General features: G+C 41.6%; 1 protein-coding gene across 5 annotated transcripts in view; it reads left to right on the forward strand.

Annotated features, from left to right (window-relative positions):
• Positions 1 to 1,691: 1,691 nt before the first annotated feature.
• mxd1 (MAX dimerization protein 1) overlaps positions 1,692 to 16,841 on the forward strand; it is a 30,776-nt gene continuing 15,626 nt past the window's right edge. The window contains exons 1-3 of one of the 5 annotated variants that reach the window (XM_055887405.1): positions 1,692 to 2,024; positions 3,105 to 3,185; positions 3,968 to 4,064. In XM_055887405.1, the coding sequence (XP_055743380.1) occupies position 2,024; positions 3,105 to 3,185; positions 3,968 to 4,064 (179 nt within the window). In that variant the 5' untranslated portion in view covers positions 1,692 to 2,023. The other 4 variants (XM_055887404.1, XM_055887406.1, XM_055887407.1 and 1 more) reach the window with 4 other exon arrangements.

Raw genomic sequence — 16,841 nt, forward strand, 5'->3', positions numbered from 1 at the left:
GAATGTTTAACTTTTGTTCCACACATCCAGATGATGCTGCATACAATTTTGCGAAATGATGATTTAGGTGTGCTCAAGCCGTAGTCTTTTTTGCATACTACACTGAACAAAACATTAAAAAGCAACATATAAAGTGCTGGTTTCATGAGGTGAAATGAAAGATCCCATAAATGTTCCTACACAAAGCTTATTCTGGGGACAATAAAATGCCACTCTAAAATGTTCAGTTTTGCCACAGATGTCTCAAGTGTTGAGGGATTGTGCAATTGGCATGCCGACTGCAGGAATGTCCACCAGAGCTGTTGCCAGAGCATTGAATGTTAATTTCTCTACCATAAGCCACCTCCGTGTAACCACGCAAGCCCAGGACCACCTCCAGGCTTTTTCACCCGTGGGATTGTCAAGAGGTGCGGAGGAGTATTTTTTTCATTTTACCCCCTTTTTCTCCCAATTATGATCTTGTCTGATCGCTGCAACTCCCCAACGTGCTTGGGAGAGGTGAAGGTTGAATTATGCGTCCTCCAAAACATGGCCTGCCAAACCGCGTTCCTTAACACTTGCCTGCACCAATGTGTCGGAGAAAACACAGTTCAACTGACAACTAAAGTCAGCCTACAGGTGCCCGGCCAAGTAAAGCCCTCCCCTATCCCGGACCAATTGTGCACCGCTCTATGGGACTGCCGGTCACAGCCGGTTGTCACACAGTCCGGGATCGAACGTGGGTATGTAGTGATGCTTCAAGCATTGCAATGCAGTGCCTTAGACCACAGCGACATTCAGGAGGCCCTCTGAGTATTTCTGTCTGTAATAAAGCCCTTTTGTGGAGATAAACTAATTCTGATTGGCTGGGCCTGGCTCCCAAGTGGGTGGCCCACCTATTGCTGCGCCCCTGCCCAGTCGTGAAATCCATAGACTAAGGCCTAATGAATTCATTTAAATTGACTGATTTCCTTATGAACTGTAACTCAGCAAAATCTTAAATGGTTGAGTTTATATTTTTGTTCAGTATAGTACAGTTGCACTTAATTGCATTCCAATTAAATGGATGCAATTCTGGGCATTTTGATCCAATTCTAACTGAACATCACAACTGAATCTTCCCAGAGTATAATCGAACTATGGCGCAGTCAAGCACGCATAAAATATATTTTGTGTAGTCTTGCCACCACATACAATTCAACGCTGGCTCTTGCCCTCATAGTATGTCAATTTCATAACCTGCTTTCAATCAACAACCTACTACGTGGTTTTCAAGCATATTTGGAGATTCCAAGTGGTTATGGGTCTTCTGAAGTAAATTCACCTGAATGGGAATTTGAGGACTGTTCTCTCTTGTCATGGTTTCTAGAATTTTTTTTTTTTTTTTAAATAGTTTATAGTTGCATGAACCGGTACCCCTGTCAGGCGGAGTGTATACAATTTAGACCACTCCATTGGTCCTTAATAAAAATCTTCACTCACCCGGGGCACCTGGCAATGCAAAACGAAGTGCCCCAATAGTGGCGCAGCATGTGAATTCCGCCAACCACTGAACTCGAAACAAAGCAAACAACACTGAAAAACCAATCACCGATAAACTCAGCGAAAGCAGCATGTCCACGGGGCGTGGTCTTTCACGCGCTGCTCGTGCGAGTTGTTAACGAATCGCGATTTGACTCGGTGAGAACAATCAATGGCACGCCAAAACACTTGGTGCCAACAATAGAGAAACAAGACTCTATTGTGGCTCTTTTCCTGTAACAACAGACTAATGTGATATGATGGCGCCAAAATGGCAAAACTGTTAACCAGTTGCACATGACAGCCCTGTTGATGTTACTATTTAGGGTACCCAATCGCATCACAGCTCACATAGGGCGCATTCGTAAATTCACTCTACTCCGATTTCAGAGAACTCTCGTCTGAGTGCGCAGAATAATGATAGCACTCTTGTCTGAGTGTGCAGAATAACGGATGGATTAACGAATGGCCAGTGCCAGTAAACGTCGGAAAAAAAGCGTAAATAAAATGTTGCCCGCATCACAGTAAGTCACCAACAGTATGGTAAACATGAAAACAGCCTAACCAGCTCTGCTAGGCCGAGTAAAATGGTCAGAGGTGTTCTCTCATTTTTTTGTCTGGAAGAAGCTAGCCAACGTTAGCTTAGGTGCTTGACTGCCATTGTGAGGTCAGAATGCTTGGAACAACCCTACTCTTTGGCCAGAGTGTCCAGTGTGCGCTCCGAGAGCGTAACGCTCTGAATTTACGAACGCCCAGAGCGCACTCTGGCACTCCAGAGTCAATTTACGAACGCACCCATAAGCTCTCTGGCAAACACAGTAGTTTACCAGCAAAACTGCTGTCGTTCATATAAACACTGTTGCAAGGTAGTAGTTTATCTAGCTTCTCTTTTGACCTATTATTTTTTATAAACATTTGTGTCAGCCTTTGCAGCTCGAGACGACCCACACGTGATCGGCCAGCATAACTAGGCGCTTGTTAGTTATGGTATTTGAATTTGACGAGGCTGTTTTGACGTTGGATAGCTATATTAACTAACTATATTCGCTGGTTCGAAATTTCGAATAGATCTCACATAAATTTTTTCATTATCTGGTTATATCACAAGCGTACCTAATTTTGATATTTAAGGCAGACTGTATGAAGTTAATTTGTTAACCGGGTAGACGTTAGTTTTTCTTGCCAGCTCGAGTTGCTGTACATTTTCTGTTCGGCTAATAAATTATAACGTCATTTGTTTTTGAGAGCCATCTGCGGATTGTCATTTTTACTTTTTCAAGAACAAGGCTTTCTGCCTGAAATATTTGTGTTCGTGATTCCAAAAACATTGTAGCTAGCTAGCATGTAGCTTGCTTGCACCCGTAACAGCGATTGTAGCCGCGAGCCAGCATCAGCTAAGCGAATTTGACAAAGTATTTCGTCAATTAAGTTATCAAGAGCACTATCACACACACCGATAACGGACTTTTGTTGTCGAGAATTTGCATCCATCTCTTGCTTATTTTCATTACCGAAAGTGAAGTACCCTGACTAGCCACAGTCAGAAGCAGTTGAGTAGCTAGCTATCCAAATTCTGAATCTGACTCTGATTGTCATTTTATCAGTGTTATTGTTGAAAATGGCGGCGATCGAAATGGTGCAGATGTTGATCGAAGCAGCAGAATACCTTGATCGCAGAGAAAGAGGTACAGTGTTAACATATTTTGCATTTTGTGTATCATATTGTTTTTATATCATTAGTGAGCTACCCTGCCTTATTTGAATTGCTGGGGAGTGCACCTGTCATAATCCATTTATCAGGTTAATTATAAATGATTGATTATTGATGTAGACCAGATTTTAAAAACATAAATTAATAATTGCGTTGTACATCGAATAAGGGGGCCAGCTGGCAGCAATATGCTCACAGCAACAACAAATGCACAGCGGAAAAAACAGTCGACCATGCAGGGGATATTTTCTATTACAAACACTTTGAAGTATAGTGTTGCAATTTTACTGACATGCAGAAATTAACATGTTTGATCGAAAAATACATTATTTGTCACATTCACACGGGAAAGGTTCATGCTTGTGCCAATGGGTTTGATCTTGATGTTCTGTCCAAACGATTTCCCACCTCTCACTTCTCTCTTTTGTGGTTAGGCTGGGGAGCCAGCAGGGTTTACACCAGTTCAGATGACATCATTGGCTGAAAAGGGGGGAAATTATCATAAATCGAGATTTTATGTTTATACTCAAGATATATAACTACAAACGTGATACAAGTAATAGGTCACTTCTTACCTAGCCAAAAAATACAGTATTCCCTCATCTCACATGTATGGCTCTCATCAGTTTTCATTGGAATGTCTATGGTGTATGGCTCTCATCAGTTTTCATTGGAATGTCTATGGTGCATTCATTGCACTGTGTTGTGAATTACAGTGATGGATTGATTTATATCCTGCTCATTTATTTCCAGAAGCTGAACATGGCTATGCCTCCATGTTACCTTTCACCAGCAGCAAAGAGAAGGACAGCTTGAAACGGAAAAATAAAAGCAAGAAGGACTCCAGTAGCAGGTATAGTCATTTGAGCTAGTTCTGTCTATACGTCCTTGTGTAGAGTAAACCCCCTCAAGGGAATACCCTAAAACTGCAAGATCAGTTTTTCAGAGAACAAGACCTTTGTGTTGTGCAGTTTTAGCCCCAACAGTGACCCAGATGGGAAAAGTATTAATCCGATTCAGACAGAGTTTAGCAAGTAGCTACATACAATAATGGGGAATCCAAGCCTTTTGAGGTCGATCAAGGTGTCCAAGGATAAACTGCAGCAGTCAGGCAGTAAACCCTGACGGGCGTCCCTCCTGAAAGGACAGGACACCCTCACCCTGCCTGGCCAATTGTCTGTCTGTCTCTTTCTGATGTTATCCAGCTTACTGACAGTGCCTTGCAAAAGTATTCACCCCCTTTGGCATTTTTCCTATTTTGTTCCATTACAACCTGTAAATTAAATGGATTTGGATTTTATGTAATGGACATACACAAAATAGTCCAAATTGGTGAAGTGAAATGGGAAAAAAATAACTTGTTTAAAAAAAATGTAAAACAGAAAAGTGGTGGGTGCATATGTATTCACCCCCTTTGCTATGAAGCCCCTAAATAAGATCTGGTGCAACCAATTACCTTCAGAAGTCACATAATTAATTAAATAAAGTCCACCTGTTTGCAATCTAAGTGTCACATGATCTGAGTGTATATATATACACCTGTTCTGAAAGGCCCCAGAGACTGCAACACCACTAAGCAAGAGGTGGCACCATGAAGACCAAAGAGCTCTCCAAACAGGTCAGAGACAAAGTGAAGGAGAAGTACAGATCAGGGTTGGGTTATAGAAAAATTTCAGAAAATTTGAACATCCCACGGGGCACCATTAAATCCATTATTATAAAATGGAAAGAATATGGCACCACAACAAACCTGCCAAGAGAGGGCCACCAACCAAAACTCACAGACCAGGCAAGGAGGGCATTAAACAGAGAGGCAACAAAGAGACCAAAGATAACTCTGAAGGAGCTGCAAAGCTCCACAGCTGATATTGGAGTATCTGTCCATAGGACCACTTTAAGCCGTACACTCCACAGAGCTGGGCTTTGTGGAAGAGTGGCCAGAAAAAAGCCATTGCTTAAAGAAAAAAATAAGCAAACATGTTTGGTGTTCACCAAAGGGCATGTGGGAGACTCCCCAAACATATGGAAGAAGGTACTCTGGTCAGATGAGACTAAAATTTAGCTTTTTAGCCATCAAGGAAAACGCTATGTTTGGCGCAAAACCAACACCTATCACCCCGAGAACACCATCCCAGCAGCATCATGCTGTGGGGATGTTTTTCATCGGCAGGGACTGGGAAACTGGTCAGAATTGAAGGAATGCTGGATGGCGCTAAATACAGGGAAATTCTTGAGGGAAACCTGTTTCAGTCTTCCAGAGATTTGAGACTAGGACAGAGGTTCACTTTCCAGCAGGACAATGACCCTAAGCATACTGCTAAAGCAACACTCAAGTGGTTTAAGGGGAAACATTTAAACGTCTTGGAATGGCCTTGTCAAAGCCCAGACCTAATTCCAATTGAGAATCTGTGTTATGACTTAAAGATTGCTGTACACCAGCAGGAACCCATCCAACTTGAAGGAGCTGGAGCAGTTTTGCACACTCAAGTTTAGTTTTTTAGTAATATTTCTTGTTTGCTTCACAATAAAAAAAATATTTTGCATCTTCAAAGTGATAGGCATGTTGTGTAAATCAAATGATACAAACCCATAAAAAATCTATTTTAATTCCAGGTTGTAAGGCAACAAAATAGGAAAAATGCCAACGGGGTGAATACTTTCGCAAGGCACTGTAGACACCTAGGTGTGAAAACAGCCTTCTACAGTGGTCTTACCTAGGCCTATATGTGTCAAGGTGTCTGTATGTGTGGTCGGGCGAGGCAGTAACTGTAGATAACTAGACATTAAATCTAAACAGGGATAAAGGAGGGGTTGTACTGGTCTATTTATACCTAAGCCTCTGTCCATTGTAATAAGAACCTGGTGTTATTACAATATTTGGTTTGGACTGATGGGTCGCTTAGTTCTCCAGCTTGGGCTGACAGAGCCACCAGTACATGCATGTAAAGCATTCACATACATACAGGACAGCCACGGTCTAGTTTACAGTAAACTACACAGTATAGTATACTACTAAAAATAGCATAGACATGGTAGGTTCTGTTTACTAGTACAGGGTTTTTTCTGGATCAAAAAGTGGCTTAGGTGGTGGGCGTGGCAGCGCTCTTGGAGCTGCTAAATTTCATAGAATTTTTAGAGGCCCCCGTCATGGTGCTGTAGAGAACGTTTTATAATTTTTATGCCAATATCCCACAAATTTACACATTTCTCCGTGCAGCTGAAATACCATTTTGCAGTTTTGAAGCAAGTTTCTTGCAATTTTATGTATTTTGCCATGGATAATGCTGTGTTCTTTTCTCAAACATAACAAAATGAATACTGCCAAATTCATAGTTTTTGAAATTTTAAATTCTCCTCGACTGTCTAGCATTTATTTAGGTGAGTGTTAGTTCTCAAAGATAATAATAAAAAATATACAGTTCCAATATTTTCTACATAATTTATATCTGGTTTTGGTCATTTAAGTTTACCCTAAAAGTGTTTTTTCCATCCCAAAAATGTATGAAAATAATAATATACACTACCGTTCAAAAGTTTGGGGTCACTTAGAAATGTCCTTGTTTTCCATGACAACATACATGAAATGAGTTGCAAAATAAATAGGAAATATAGTCAAGACATTGACAAGTTTATAAATAATGTTTTTTTTATTGAAATAATAATTGTGTCTTTCAAACCTTGCTTTCGTCAAAGAATCCTCCATTTGCAGCAATTAGAGCCTTGCAGACATTTGGGATTGTAGTTGTCAATTTGTTGAGGTAATCTGAAGAGATTTCACCCCATGCTTGCTGAAGCACTTCCCACAAGTTGGATTGGCTTGATGGACACTTCTTACGTACCATACGGTCAAGCTGCTCCCACAACAGCTCAATAGGGTTGAGATCCAGTGACTGTGCTGGCCACTCCATTATAGACAGAATACCAGCTGACTGCTTCTTCCCTAAATAGTTATTGCATAGTTTGGAGCTGTGCTTTTGGTCATTGTCCTGTTGTAGGAGGAAATTGGTTCCAGTTAAGTGCTGTCCACGGGGTATGGCATGGCGTTGCAAAATGCAGTGATAGCCTTCCTCCTTCAAGATCCCTTTTACCCTGTACAAATCTCCCACTTTACCACAACCAAAGGACCCCCAGACCATCACATTGCCTCTATCATGCTTGACAGATCGCGTCAAGCACTCCTCCAGCATCTTTTCATTTTTTTCTGCGTCTCTCGAATGTTCTTCTTTGTGATCCGAACACCTCAAACTTAGATTCGTCTGTCCATTACACTTTTTTTTCCAATCTTCTTCTGTCCAGTGTCTGTGTTCTTTTGCCCATTTTAACATTTTCTTTTTTATTGGCCAGTCTGAGATATGGCTTTTTCTTTGCAACTCTGCCTAGAAGGTCAGCATTCCGGTGTCGCTTCTTCACTGTTGAAGTTGAGACTGGTGTTTTGCGGGTACTATTTATTGAAGCTGCCAGTTGAGGACTTGTGAGGCGTCTGTTTCTCAAACTAGACAATCTAATGTACTTGTCCTCTTGCTCAGTTGTGCACCGTGGCCTCCCACTCCTCTTTCTATTCTGGTTAGAGCCAGTTTGCGCTGTTCTGTGAAGGGAGTAGTACACACCGTTGTATGAGATCTTCAGTTTCTTGACAATTTCTCGCATGGAATAGCCTTCATTTCTCAGAACAAGAATAGACTGACGAGTTCCAGAAGAATGTTCTTTGTTTCTGGCCATTTTGAGCCTTCTATTTCTATGATAGTACAGTAATGCATGGGCTCCCCATGTACAGCGGGCCAGGCAGCACGTAAAGTAGTGGGGGGGAAGTGGCCCTGTCCTGTACAGTAATATGGCCTGGGAGAGGTACTATAGTAATGGCATCAGTGACTGAGAGCACCTCAGGAATGTCTTGCTGGAGATCCAGTGAGTCCAAAGGACTGAGATGATCCTCTGGCAGTGGCATGCCTGCCCCTGTGCTACCCCCACCCCCCTCACATGGGAAATGGGTTACACAAGTAGCTGTATTCATATCCCAAACCTAGTCATCTCTCGACCAGTCAGCTTTACTGTACTGTGCTAATCTGTCATATGAACGGTGCTCTCTGTCTGGAGTCATCAAGCACTTGTATGTGTAGTGTAGGGGATGGAAATCTCAGTCAATTTTGTTGACGACTAACCAACCCCCATTAACTGGTTAACAAATGGTAAAATTTGCTCCAAATAGTCAAATGTGACCAACAGAAAATAATATGCATGGGACACAGGAGGTTGTTGGCACCTTAATTGGGGAGGATGGGCTCATGGTAATGGCTGGAGTGGAATAGGTGGAATGGTATCAAACATGTTTGATACCATTCCATTTGCTCCGTTCCAGCCATTATTATGAGCCGTCCTCCCCTCAGCAGCCTCCACTGGCATGGAAGAAACAAATATTTTTCATTAAGCCCTTACAAAAACATGCAACAATAGTTAACCTATCCTCTAATATTATTGAAGATGCAACTACTGGAATGTGAAGCACTGTTTTAAAAGACTTTCTGCGAGCCGTTTCATGTGACAGAGATGAACGTCTACTTTAGAAACTTAGAAAAACTTTCAAGTATAAGGAATGCAAACTAGTCACCTTTTCCGCGAAAATTCGCCGTTTTGAATGCAAAATAGGTGACGTACGTGAATTGTGTAGATCCGATGAGAAAAGTTTGGGGGGGTGGGCTTCGGATCACTGCTGGCTGTAAATTAACGAGTGATGCGCGTTTGGAGCAATACTAGCTGTGTCCAGGGCTCAGCCAATCGTTCACATAACAGAATGCAGCACGTGACTGAAGAGATAAGATACAACCAATGTGCTAGATACAGCATCAGCGTGCGCCCTGGAAAGACAGTAGTAAGGTGCAAAGGCAGTTTGCCAGTTAATTTACAGCAGCGCGTCCCCTGAACGATAACGAAGAGGTAGGTGAGAAGCCTGACCACGGAGACGGGGTGAGAAGGGGATGAAGCGTACCTCATGAGCTGTAACCGAAAAACAACTGGTGTTTGGAAAGTTTGAGGTGAGGGAGAAAATGTGGTGGAACAAGTATCGTGCTATAGTAACGTTAGCTGGATCGAATCCGTTAGCTAGCCAGAGAAATGTTGAGCAACATTAGCCAACTTAGCTGATAAAATAATTGAGTTTATTGTTTGAAAATGATCTGTCTAATAAAGTCAGACAGCTAGCTAACATCAGATGAGCTTTTGCGGCACAGTCGATAGTGCGCCGGACCTCGGGCTAGAAGTTCGAGGGTTCGAGACCTGCTCCCTGCTGTTTCATTACATTGGTGTCAGAAGTGATCGGACCTTGCATCCACGACCGTGCGTGTGCTTGGCCGGTGAGAGCGAGGACGCGCTCTTTGAAAGGAGGGAGTAGTGTAACGACCCTGGGTTTATAACCGCGGAAATCGACTCTGCCGCACGAGCATGCTTTTGCGGCACAGTCGATAGCGCGCCGGACCTCGGGATAGAAGGTCAAGGGTTCGAGACCTGCTCCCTCCTGTTTCATTACAGTATTAACAGGTATACAACTGCTTGCCGTTGTTGTGCCGAAAAGCTCCCCCTTAAAGAATTCCCCCGCTTCACGTGAACACACACACATTCAATTCTTTGTTGCTGCGAGTTGCTTGCCTTTGAGATTTCTGTTCACGTTCGGCTGCGTTTTATTTTTTTTATGTCGGTTTGATAGCGGGGGAGGCACTAATGTCTGCAGTTTTCGGTTTGGCTATTTGTTTCAAGTTTATTAGTCTAAATAAATCTCTGCCAAAATTCGTCATCTCTCCCATGTCTTATTCGACTTGTAGTTGTTCTGAAATATTTATTGTTTGCCTAATTTCTACTCCCTCTTCGATGTTTAACCTTTCTAGGACACACGTTCCGCTAGCAGAACCCCTCGACAACATTCCGCTGAAAAGGCAGCGCGGGAAATTCAAAAATATTTTTTGGGAAATATGTAACTTTCACACATTAACAAGTCCAATACAGCAAATGAAAGATAACCAGATGTTTAAATTCTTAAAGCTAGGGGTCAGATTTATTTTTATTTTCTAGATAACGTTCCCAAGGTAAACTGACTATTTCTCAGGTCCAGATCGTAGAATATGCATATAATTTACAGATTAGGATAGAAAACACTCCAAAGTTTCAAACTGTCAAAATATTGTCTGTGAGTATAAGAAAACAGATTTTGCAGGCGAAAACCTGAAGAAATCTAACCCGGAAGTGATTTCCCGTCTTTCTTCCATTTAAAGGGGTATCAACCAGATTCATTTTCCAATGGCTTCCTCAGGCTGTGACCAGGCTTTAGACATAGTTTCAGGCTTTTATTTTGAAAAATGAGCAAGATTTTTCAAAACTAGTCAGGTGTCCTTTGATTAGTTCCTGCGCACGAGAGGGGTAGCTCTCCATTTTCTTTCTCTCTTTTATTGAATAGGTTACGGTCCGGTTGAAATATTATCGATTATGAATGTTAAAAACAACCTGAGGATTGATTATAAAAAACATTACGTAAACTTTTTGGAATTTTCGTCGAACGGAACGAGGCTGTAGTTTTCTGAACATAACGCGCAACCCAGATGGCGTTTTTTTGTTATAAAAGTAATATTTATCGAACAAAAATAACATTTATTGTGTAACTGGGAGTCTTGTGAGTGCAAACATCTGAAGATTATCAAAGGTAAGCGATTAATTTTATTGCTTTTCTGACTTTCGTGACCATGCTAATTTGGGGCTAGCTGTTCTAGCATTGATTGATACACTCACAAAAGCTTGGATTTCTTTCGCTGTAAAGCATATTTTCAAAATCTGACACGATAGGTGGATTAACAACAAGCTAAGCTGTGTTTTGGTATATTTCACTTGTGATTGCATGATTATAAATATTTTTAGTAATATTTTGCGCCCTGCAATTCAGCGGTTGTTTAGGAAAATGATCCCGCTAAAGGGATCCGTAGCACAGAGAGGTTAATCTACCCATCGTGTCCGATTTATAAAAAAAAAAAAAAAATTATAAAAAAACATTAAAAAAAACATGCTTTACATCAAAAACACAACATATGATTGTTAGATCACCGCCAAGTCCAAAAAACACACAGCCATTTTCCCAGCCAATGATAGGAGTCACAAAAAGCAGAAATAGAGAGAAAATTAATCACTAACCTTTGAGGATCTTCATGAGATGACACTCATAGGACATCATGTTACACAATACATGTATGTTTTGTTCGATAATGTGCAAATTTATATCCAAAAATCTCAGTTTAAAATTGGCGCCATGTTCAGAAATGCCTCCAAAATATCTGGAGAAATTGCAGAGAGCCACATCAAATAACAGAAATTCTCATCATAAACTTTGATGAAAGATACATGTTTTACATAGAATTAAAGATACACTTGTTCTTAATGCAACCGCTGTGTCAGATTTCAAAAAAACTTTACGGATAAAGTAAACCATGCAATAATCTGAGACGGCGCTCAGATAGAAACAACATTTCTCCACCATGTTGGAGTCAACAGAAATACGAAATTACATTATAAATATTCCCTTACCTTTGATCTTCATCAGAATGCACTCCCAGGAATCCTAGTTCCACAATAAATGGTTGTTTTGTTCGATAATGTCCATTATGTCCAAGTAGCTACTTTTGTTAGCACGTTTAGTACACATATCCAAACGCTCGTGTAGGTCCAGGCGAACTTCGGACGAAAACTTAAAAAAGTTATATTACAGGTCGAATAAACTTGTCAAACTAAGTATAGAATCAATCTTCAGGATGTTGTTATCATAAATATTCAATAACGTTCCAACTGGAGAATTCCTTTGTGTCTATAGAAGTAATGGAACGCAAGTCGATATCACGTGGAATGCGCGTGACCAGGACCTGGCTCTCTGCCAGACCACTGACTCAAACAGCTCCCATCCGGCTCAACATCACAGTAGACGCTTCATTCAACGTTCTACAGACTGTTGACATCTAGTGGAAGCCGTAGGAAGTGCAAACAGATCCATATTCCACTTGGATTTCAATAGGAGATGAGTTGAAAATCGACCAGCCTCAGAATTCCCACTTCCTGTTCGGATTTTGTCTCTGGTTTTTGCATGCCATATGAGTTCTGTTATACTCACAGACATCATTCAAACCGTTTTAGAAACTTCAGAGTGTTTTCTATCCAATAGTAATAACACTATGCATATATTAGCATCTGGGACAGAGTAGGAGGCAGTTCACTCTGGGCACGCTATTCATCAAAAGTGAACATGCTGCCCAATATCCCTAAGAGGTTTTTAATATAACACACATACATGAATTATAAATTGCGGTTGCCTATCCTGAGTGAAGTTTGTTCTATAGAAAGTATTTGAATCTAGTGACAAAATTAAGGAAATTAGAAGGGGATTTCGGCAAGGCCATTTTCTTGCTTGCTGAAATTCTACTCCCCCTTCTATCTTGGGACTGCAAGGCCTGGCTCACTTCAGAATCATTTTGGTAGCTCATATGGACCAGTAGTGTGTGCCACAGAAAGCAACATTTTTGTATAAAGAAACATTAACATTTTGTAAAGTTTAAGAAAATAATGATAATACATAAATATTGTCACACAATAACATCACAGAAATTTAAGTTTAACAAACATTAAATAAGAAATACAAATTTCGATCTTTGCATAATAAGATATAAAATGACAAATCAAATATAAAAATACAATAAATAACATAAACAAATATTGGAAGCTGCAAAAGCTCGACTGAACATTTAGTCCACTTTTTATGGAAAGCTTTCCAGGTGTTACCGTCGCCTGGAGCTCAAACCTAACCTAATCCTGACAGGCAGCGCAGACATAATCCTCCAATGATGGAATGGTTTTCATACAGGACTGGTGGAACCATCGTGGGCAGCGGTCACAACCAATCTGAAATTTATGATGAAAAATGTTAATATATTTAAAACATTAAATACATTTTCTTGAATTACAATTATTTAATTATCAGACAAGCGGATGATACTACCTCTAGAAATATTACTGCTTATACAAATTTGTATTCCTAAAAATGTGCCTTTTTAGAAATGAACAAGCAATTACCCAGTTAGTGTCTTCCTCATTATTGTCCACCTCCCTGCGAATAGGGAACAAGGGAATAGTATAGCTTTCTTGTAACAGAATTATTTAAATATTTGTTTTAGTGGCCATCTAGTCAGAAGTTGGATCAAAGATAACCATATCTACAGTTATATTAAATTAGAAATTGAACATACCAGTGTTTTGGAGGAGAGTGACTGCTATTTCTTCTCTCATGATGTTAACATCTTTGTCCGTATTTGAAAAGACAATCGACGACTCCTTTACCACACATTCAGCAAACTAGGGAAAAAAATTTGATGGGCATTTCAGTTTTCCCCAACAAATTATGTTAAATTTAAGATTCTAATTTGCAAGTATACAACGACACAGCTATAATATAATTTGACAGTTCTGTTTTAGCCTTTTAGTCAGTATACTTTCAGTTCGTTAATTGTGCATTACTTACATACTCTCATACTTACTTTCAAGGCAAAGACCCCACAAGAAGACACCCTTCTGTATACTTTTGGCCCTTCTTTGGACACTGTGTTAACAAACCTCCAGATGAGCTTCAATGCCATACAACACTCCTTCCGTGGCTTTCAACTGCTCTTAAATGCAAGTAAAACTAAATGCATGCTCTTCAACCAATCACTGCCCGCAACTGCCCGCCCGTCTAGCATCACTACTCTGGACGATTCTGACTTAAAATATGTGGACAAATACCTAGGTGTCTGGTTAGACTGTAAACTCTCCTTCCAGAATCACATTAAGCATCTCCAATCCAAAATTAAATCTAGAACCGGCTTCCTATTTCGCAACAAAGCATCCTTCACTCATGCTGCCAAACACCCTCGTAAAACTGACTATCCTACCAATCCTTGACTTCGGCGATGTCATTTACAAAATAGCCTCCAACACTCTACTCAGCAAATTGGATGTAGTCTATCACAGTGCCATCCATTTTGTCACCAAAGCCCAATATACTACCCACCACTGTGACCTGTATGCTCTTGTTGGCTGGCCCTCGCTTCATATTCGTCACCAAACCCACTGACACCAGGTCATCTATAAGTCTTTGCTCTGTAAAGCCCCGCCTTATCTCAGCTCACTGGTCACCATAACAGCACCCACCCGTAGCACGTGCTCCAGCAGGTATATTTCACTGGTCATCCCCAAAGCCACCTCCTCCTTTGGCCGCCTCTCCTTCCAGTTCTCTTCTGCCAATGACTGGAATGAATTGCAAAAATCGCTGGAGACTAATCTCCCTCACTAACTTTAAGCATCAGCTGTCAGAGCAGCTTACCGATCATTGCACCTGTACACAGCCCATCTGTAAATAGCCCACCCAACTACCTCATCCCCATATTGTTATTTATTTTTTTGCTCCTTTGCACCCCAGTATCTCTACTTGCACATTCTTCTGCACATCTATCACTCCAGTGTTTAATTGTAATTATTTTGCCACTGTGGCCTATTTATTGCCTTACCTCCCTAATCTTACTACATTTGCACACACTGTATATAGATTTTTCTATTGTGTTATTGACTGTTTGTTTGTTTATCCCATGTGTAACTCTTTTTTTAAATAAAAAATTACCCCCTTTCTCCCCAATTGGTAGTAGTTACAGTCTTGTCTCATTGCTGCAACTCCCGTAGGTACTCGGGAGAGGCGAAGGTCGAAAGCCATGAGTCCTCCGAAACACAACCCAACCTAGCCGCACTGCTTCTTGACACAACGCACATCCAACCCGGAAGCCAGCCGCACCAATGTGTCGGAGGAAACACTGTACACCTGGCAACCTGGTCAGCATGCACTGCGCCCGGCCCGCCACAGGAGTCGCTAGTGCGAGATGAGACAAGGATATCCCTGCCGGCAAAACCCTCCCTAACCCGGACGACGCTGGGCCAATTGTGCGTCGCCCCATGGACCTCCTGGTCGCGGCCGGCTTCGACAGAGCCTGGGCTCGAACCCAGAGTGTCTGGTGGCACAGCCTTAGACCACTGCGCCACCCGTGAGGCCCCCATGTGTAACTCTGTGTTTGTATCTCACTGCTTTGCTTTATCTTGGCCAGGTTGCAGTTGTAAAGGAGAACTTGTTCTCAACTGGCCTACCTGGTTAAATAAAGATGAAATAAAATAAAAGTAACATCTTGTAGGCATGGGTGAGGAAGGGTACCACACGCCGATCTGGATATATTACACCCCTTCTCTCTCAGGAATGATCTAAACATATATGTTAATAAAAGTACAGCATTTTGAAACACTTTATTGACTACAATATAGAGATTAATAACAGAGGGGAATCTGAGAATGCAGGGATTCCAGTAGGGTGTGAGTTGAAGTAGTCATATCTGGAGCTGACAAGGGCTGGAATGTAAATGACGTGATCACCTCGGGTTATGGGCAGTCATTCCCTCGGATGAAGAGCATCTCCGTCTTGCTGATTTATGTGCTGTCATCCAGGTGAAAATGACACCTGCGTATCTGATGTAGGAAAAGAGAAAAGAGAAGTGTCCTGTGAATATGTGTATATATTCTTTTTTAATTTTAATTTCTATTAACATTGTGTTTTGTGGATGAGGGGTTGGGGGAGGTTGATGGGGATGGTGGAGGTGCTGGGTGTGTCCTATTGAGGGCGAAGGGACCTATTGGGGAGGGGATTCTTCATGCAGCACATTCAGTCGTAGTTTTGTTTATTATATTATTATACTTTTTTTTTCTATTATAACAGGTTACTGTGATTATGGATATGCACTCATGTTGATATATATATATTATATATTTATCCCCTTTTCTCCCCAATTTTCGTGGTATCCAATCGCTAGTAATTACTATCTTGTCTCATCGCTACAACTCCCGTACGGGCTCGGGAGAGACGAAGGTCGAAAGCCATGCGTCCTCCGAAGCACAACCCAACCAAGCCGCACTGCTTCTTTAACAGAGCGCACCTCCAACCCGGAAGCCAGCCGCACCAATGTGTCGGAGGAAACACCGTGCACCTGGCCCCCTTGGTTAGCGCGCACTGCGCCCAGCCCGCCACAGGAGTCGCTGGAGCACGATGAGACAAGGAAATCCCTACCGGCCAAACCCTCCCTAACCCGGACGACGCTGGCCCAATTGTGCGTCGCCCCACGGACCTCCCGGTCGCGGCTGGCTGCGACAGAGCCTGGGGGCGAACCCAGAGACTCTGGTGGCGCAGTTAGCACTGCCATGCAGTGCCCTAGACCACTGCGCCACCCGGGAGGCCCGACTTATATATTTTAACTTTATTTTTTGCCCAGAGTACAAATTTTAGATATATTATTGTTCTTATTTTATTATTACTACTGTAGCTACATTCTTAAAAACGAAAACAGAAAAAGTGTAAAGAAATGTATCAAAAGCCTTAAGAGGGAAAAGCACAATGGGCTCTGAACCTATTGCGGAAATAACCACTTCCTTTTGTGACTCGAGTCTAATATATTCTGTGGCACATATCAGAGGGCATGATAGGGCACCAAAAATGATTCTGAAGTGTGCCAGGCCTTGCAGTCCCAAGATAGAATGGGGGGGAGCATTT

This window comes from Salvelinus fontinalis, chromosome 28 (assembly GCF_029448725.1).
Source record: "Salvelinus fontinalis isolate EN_2023a chromosome 28, ASM2944872v1, whole genome shotgun sequence".
Classification (NCBI taxonomy): Eukaryota; Metazoa; Chordata; class Actinopteri; order Salmoniformes; family Salmonidae; genus Salvelinus; species Salvelinus fontinalis.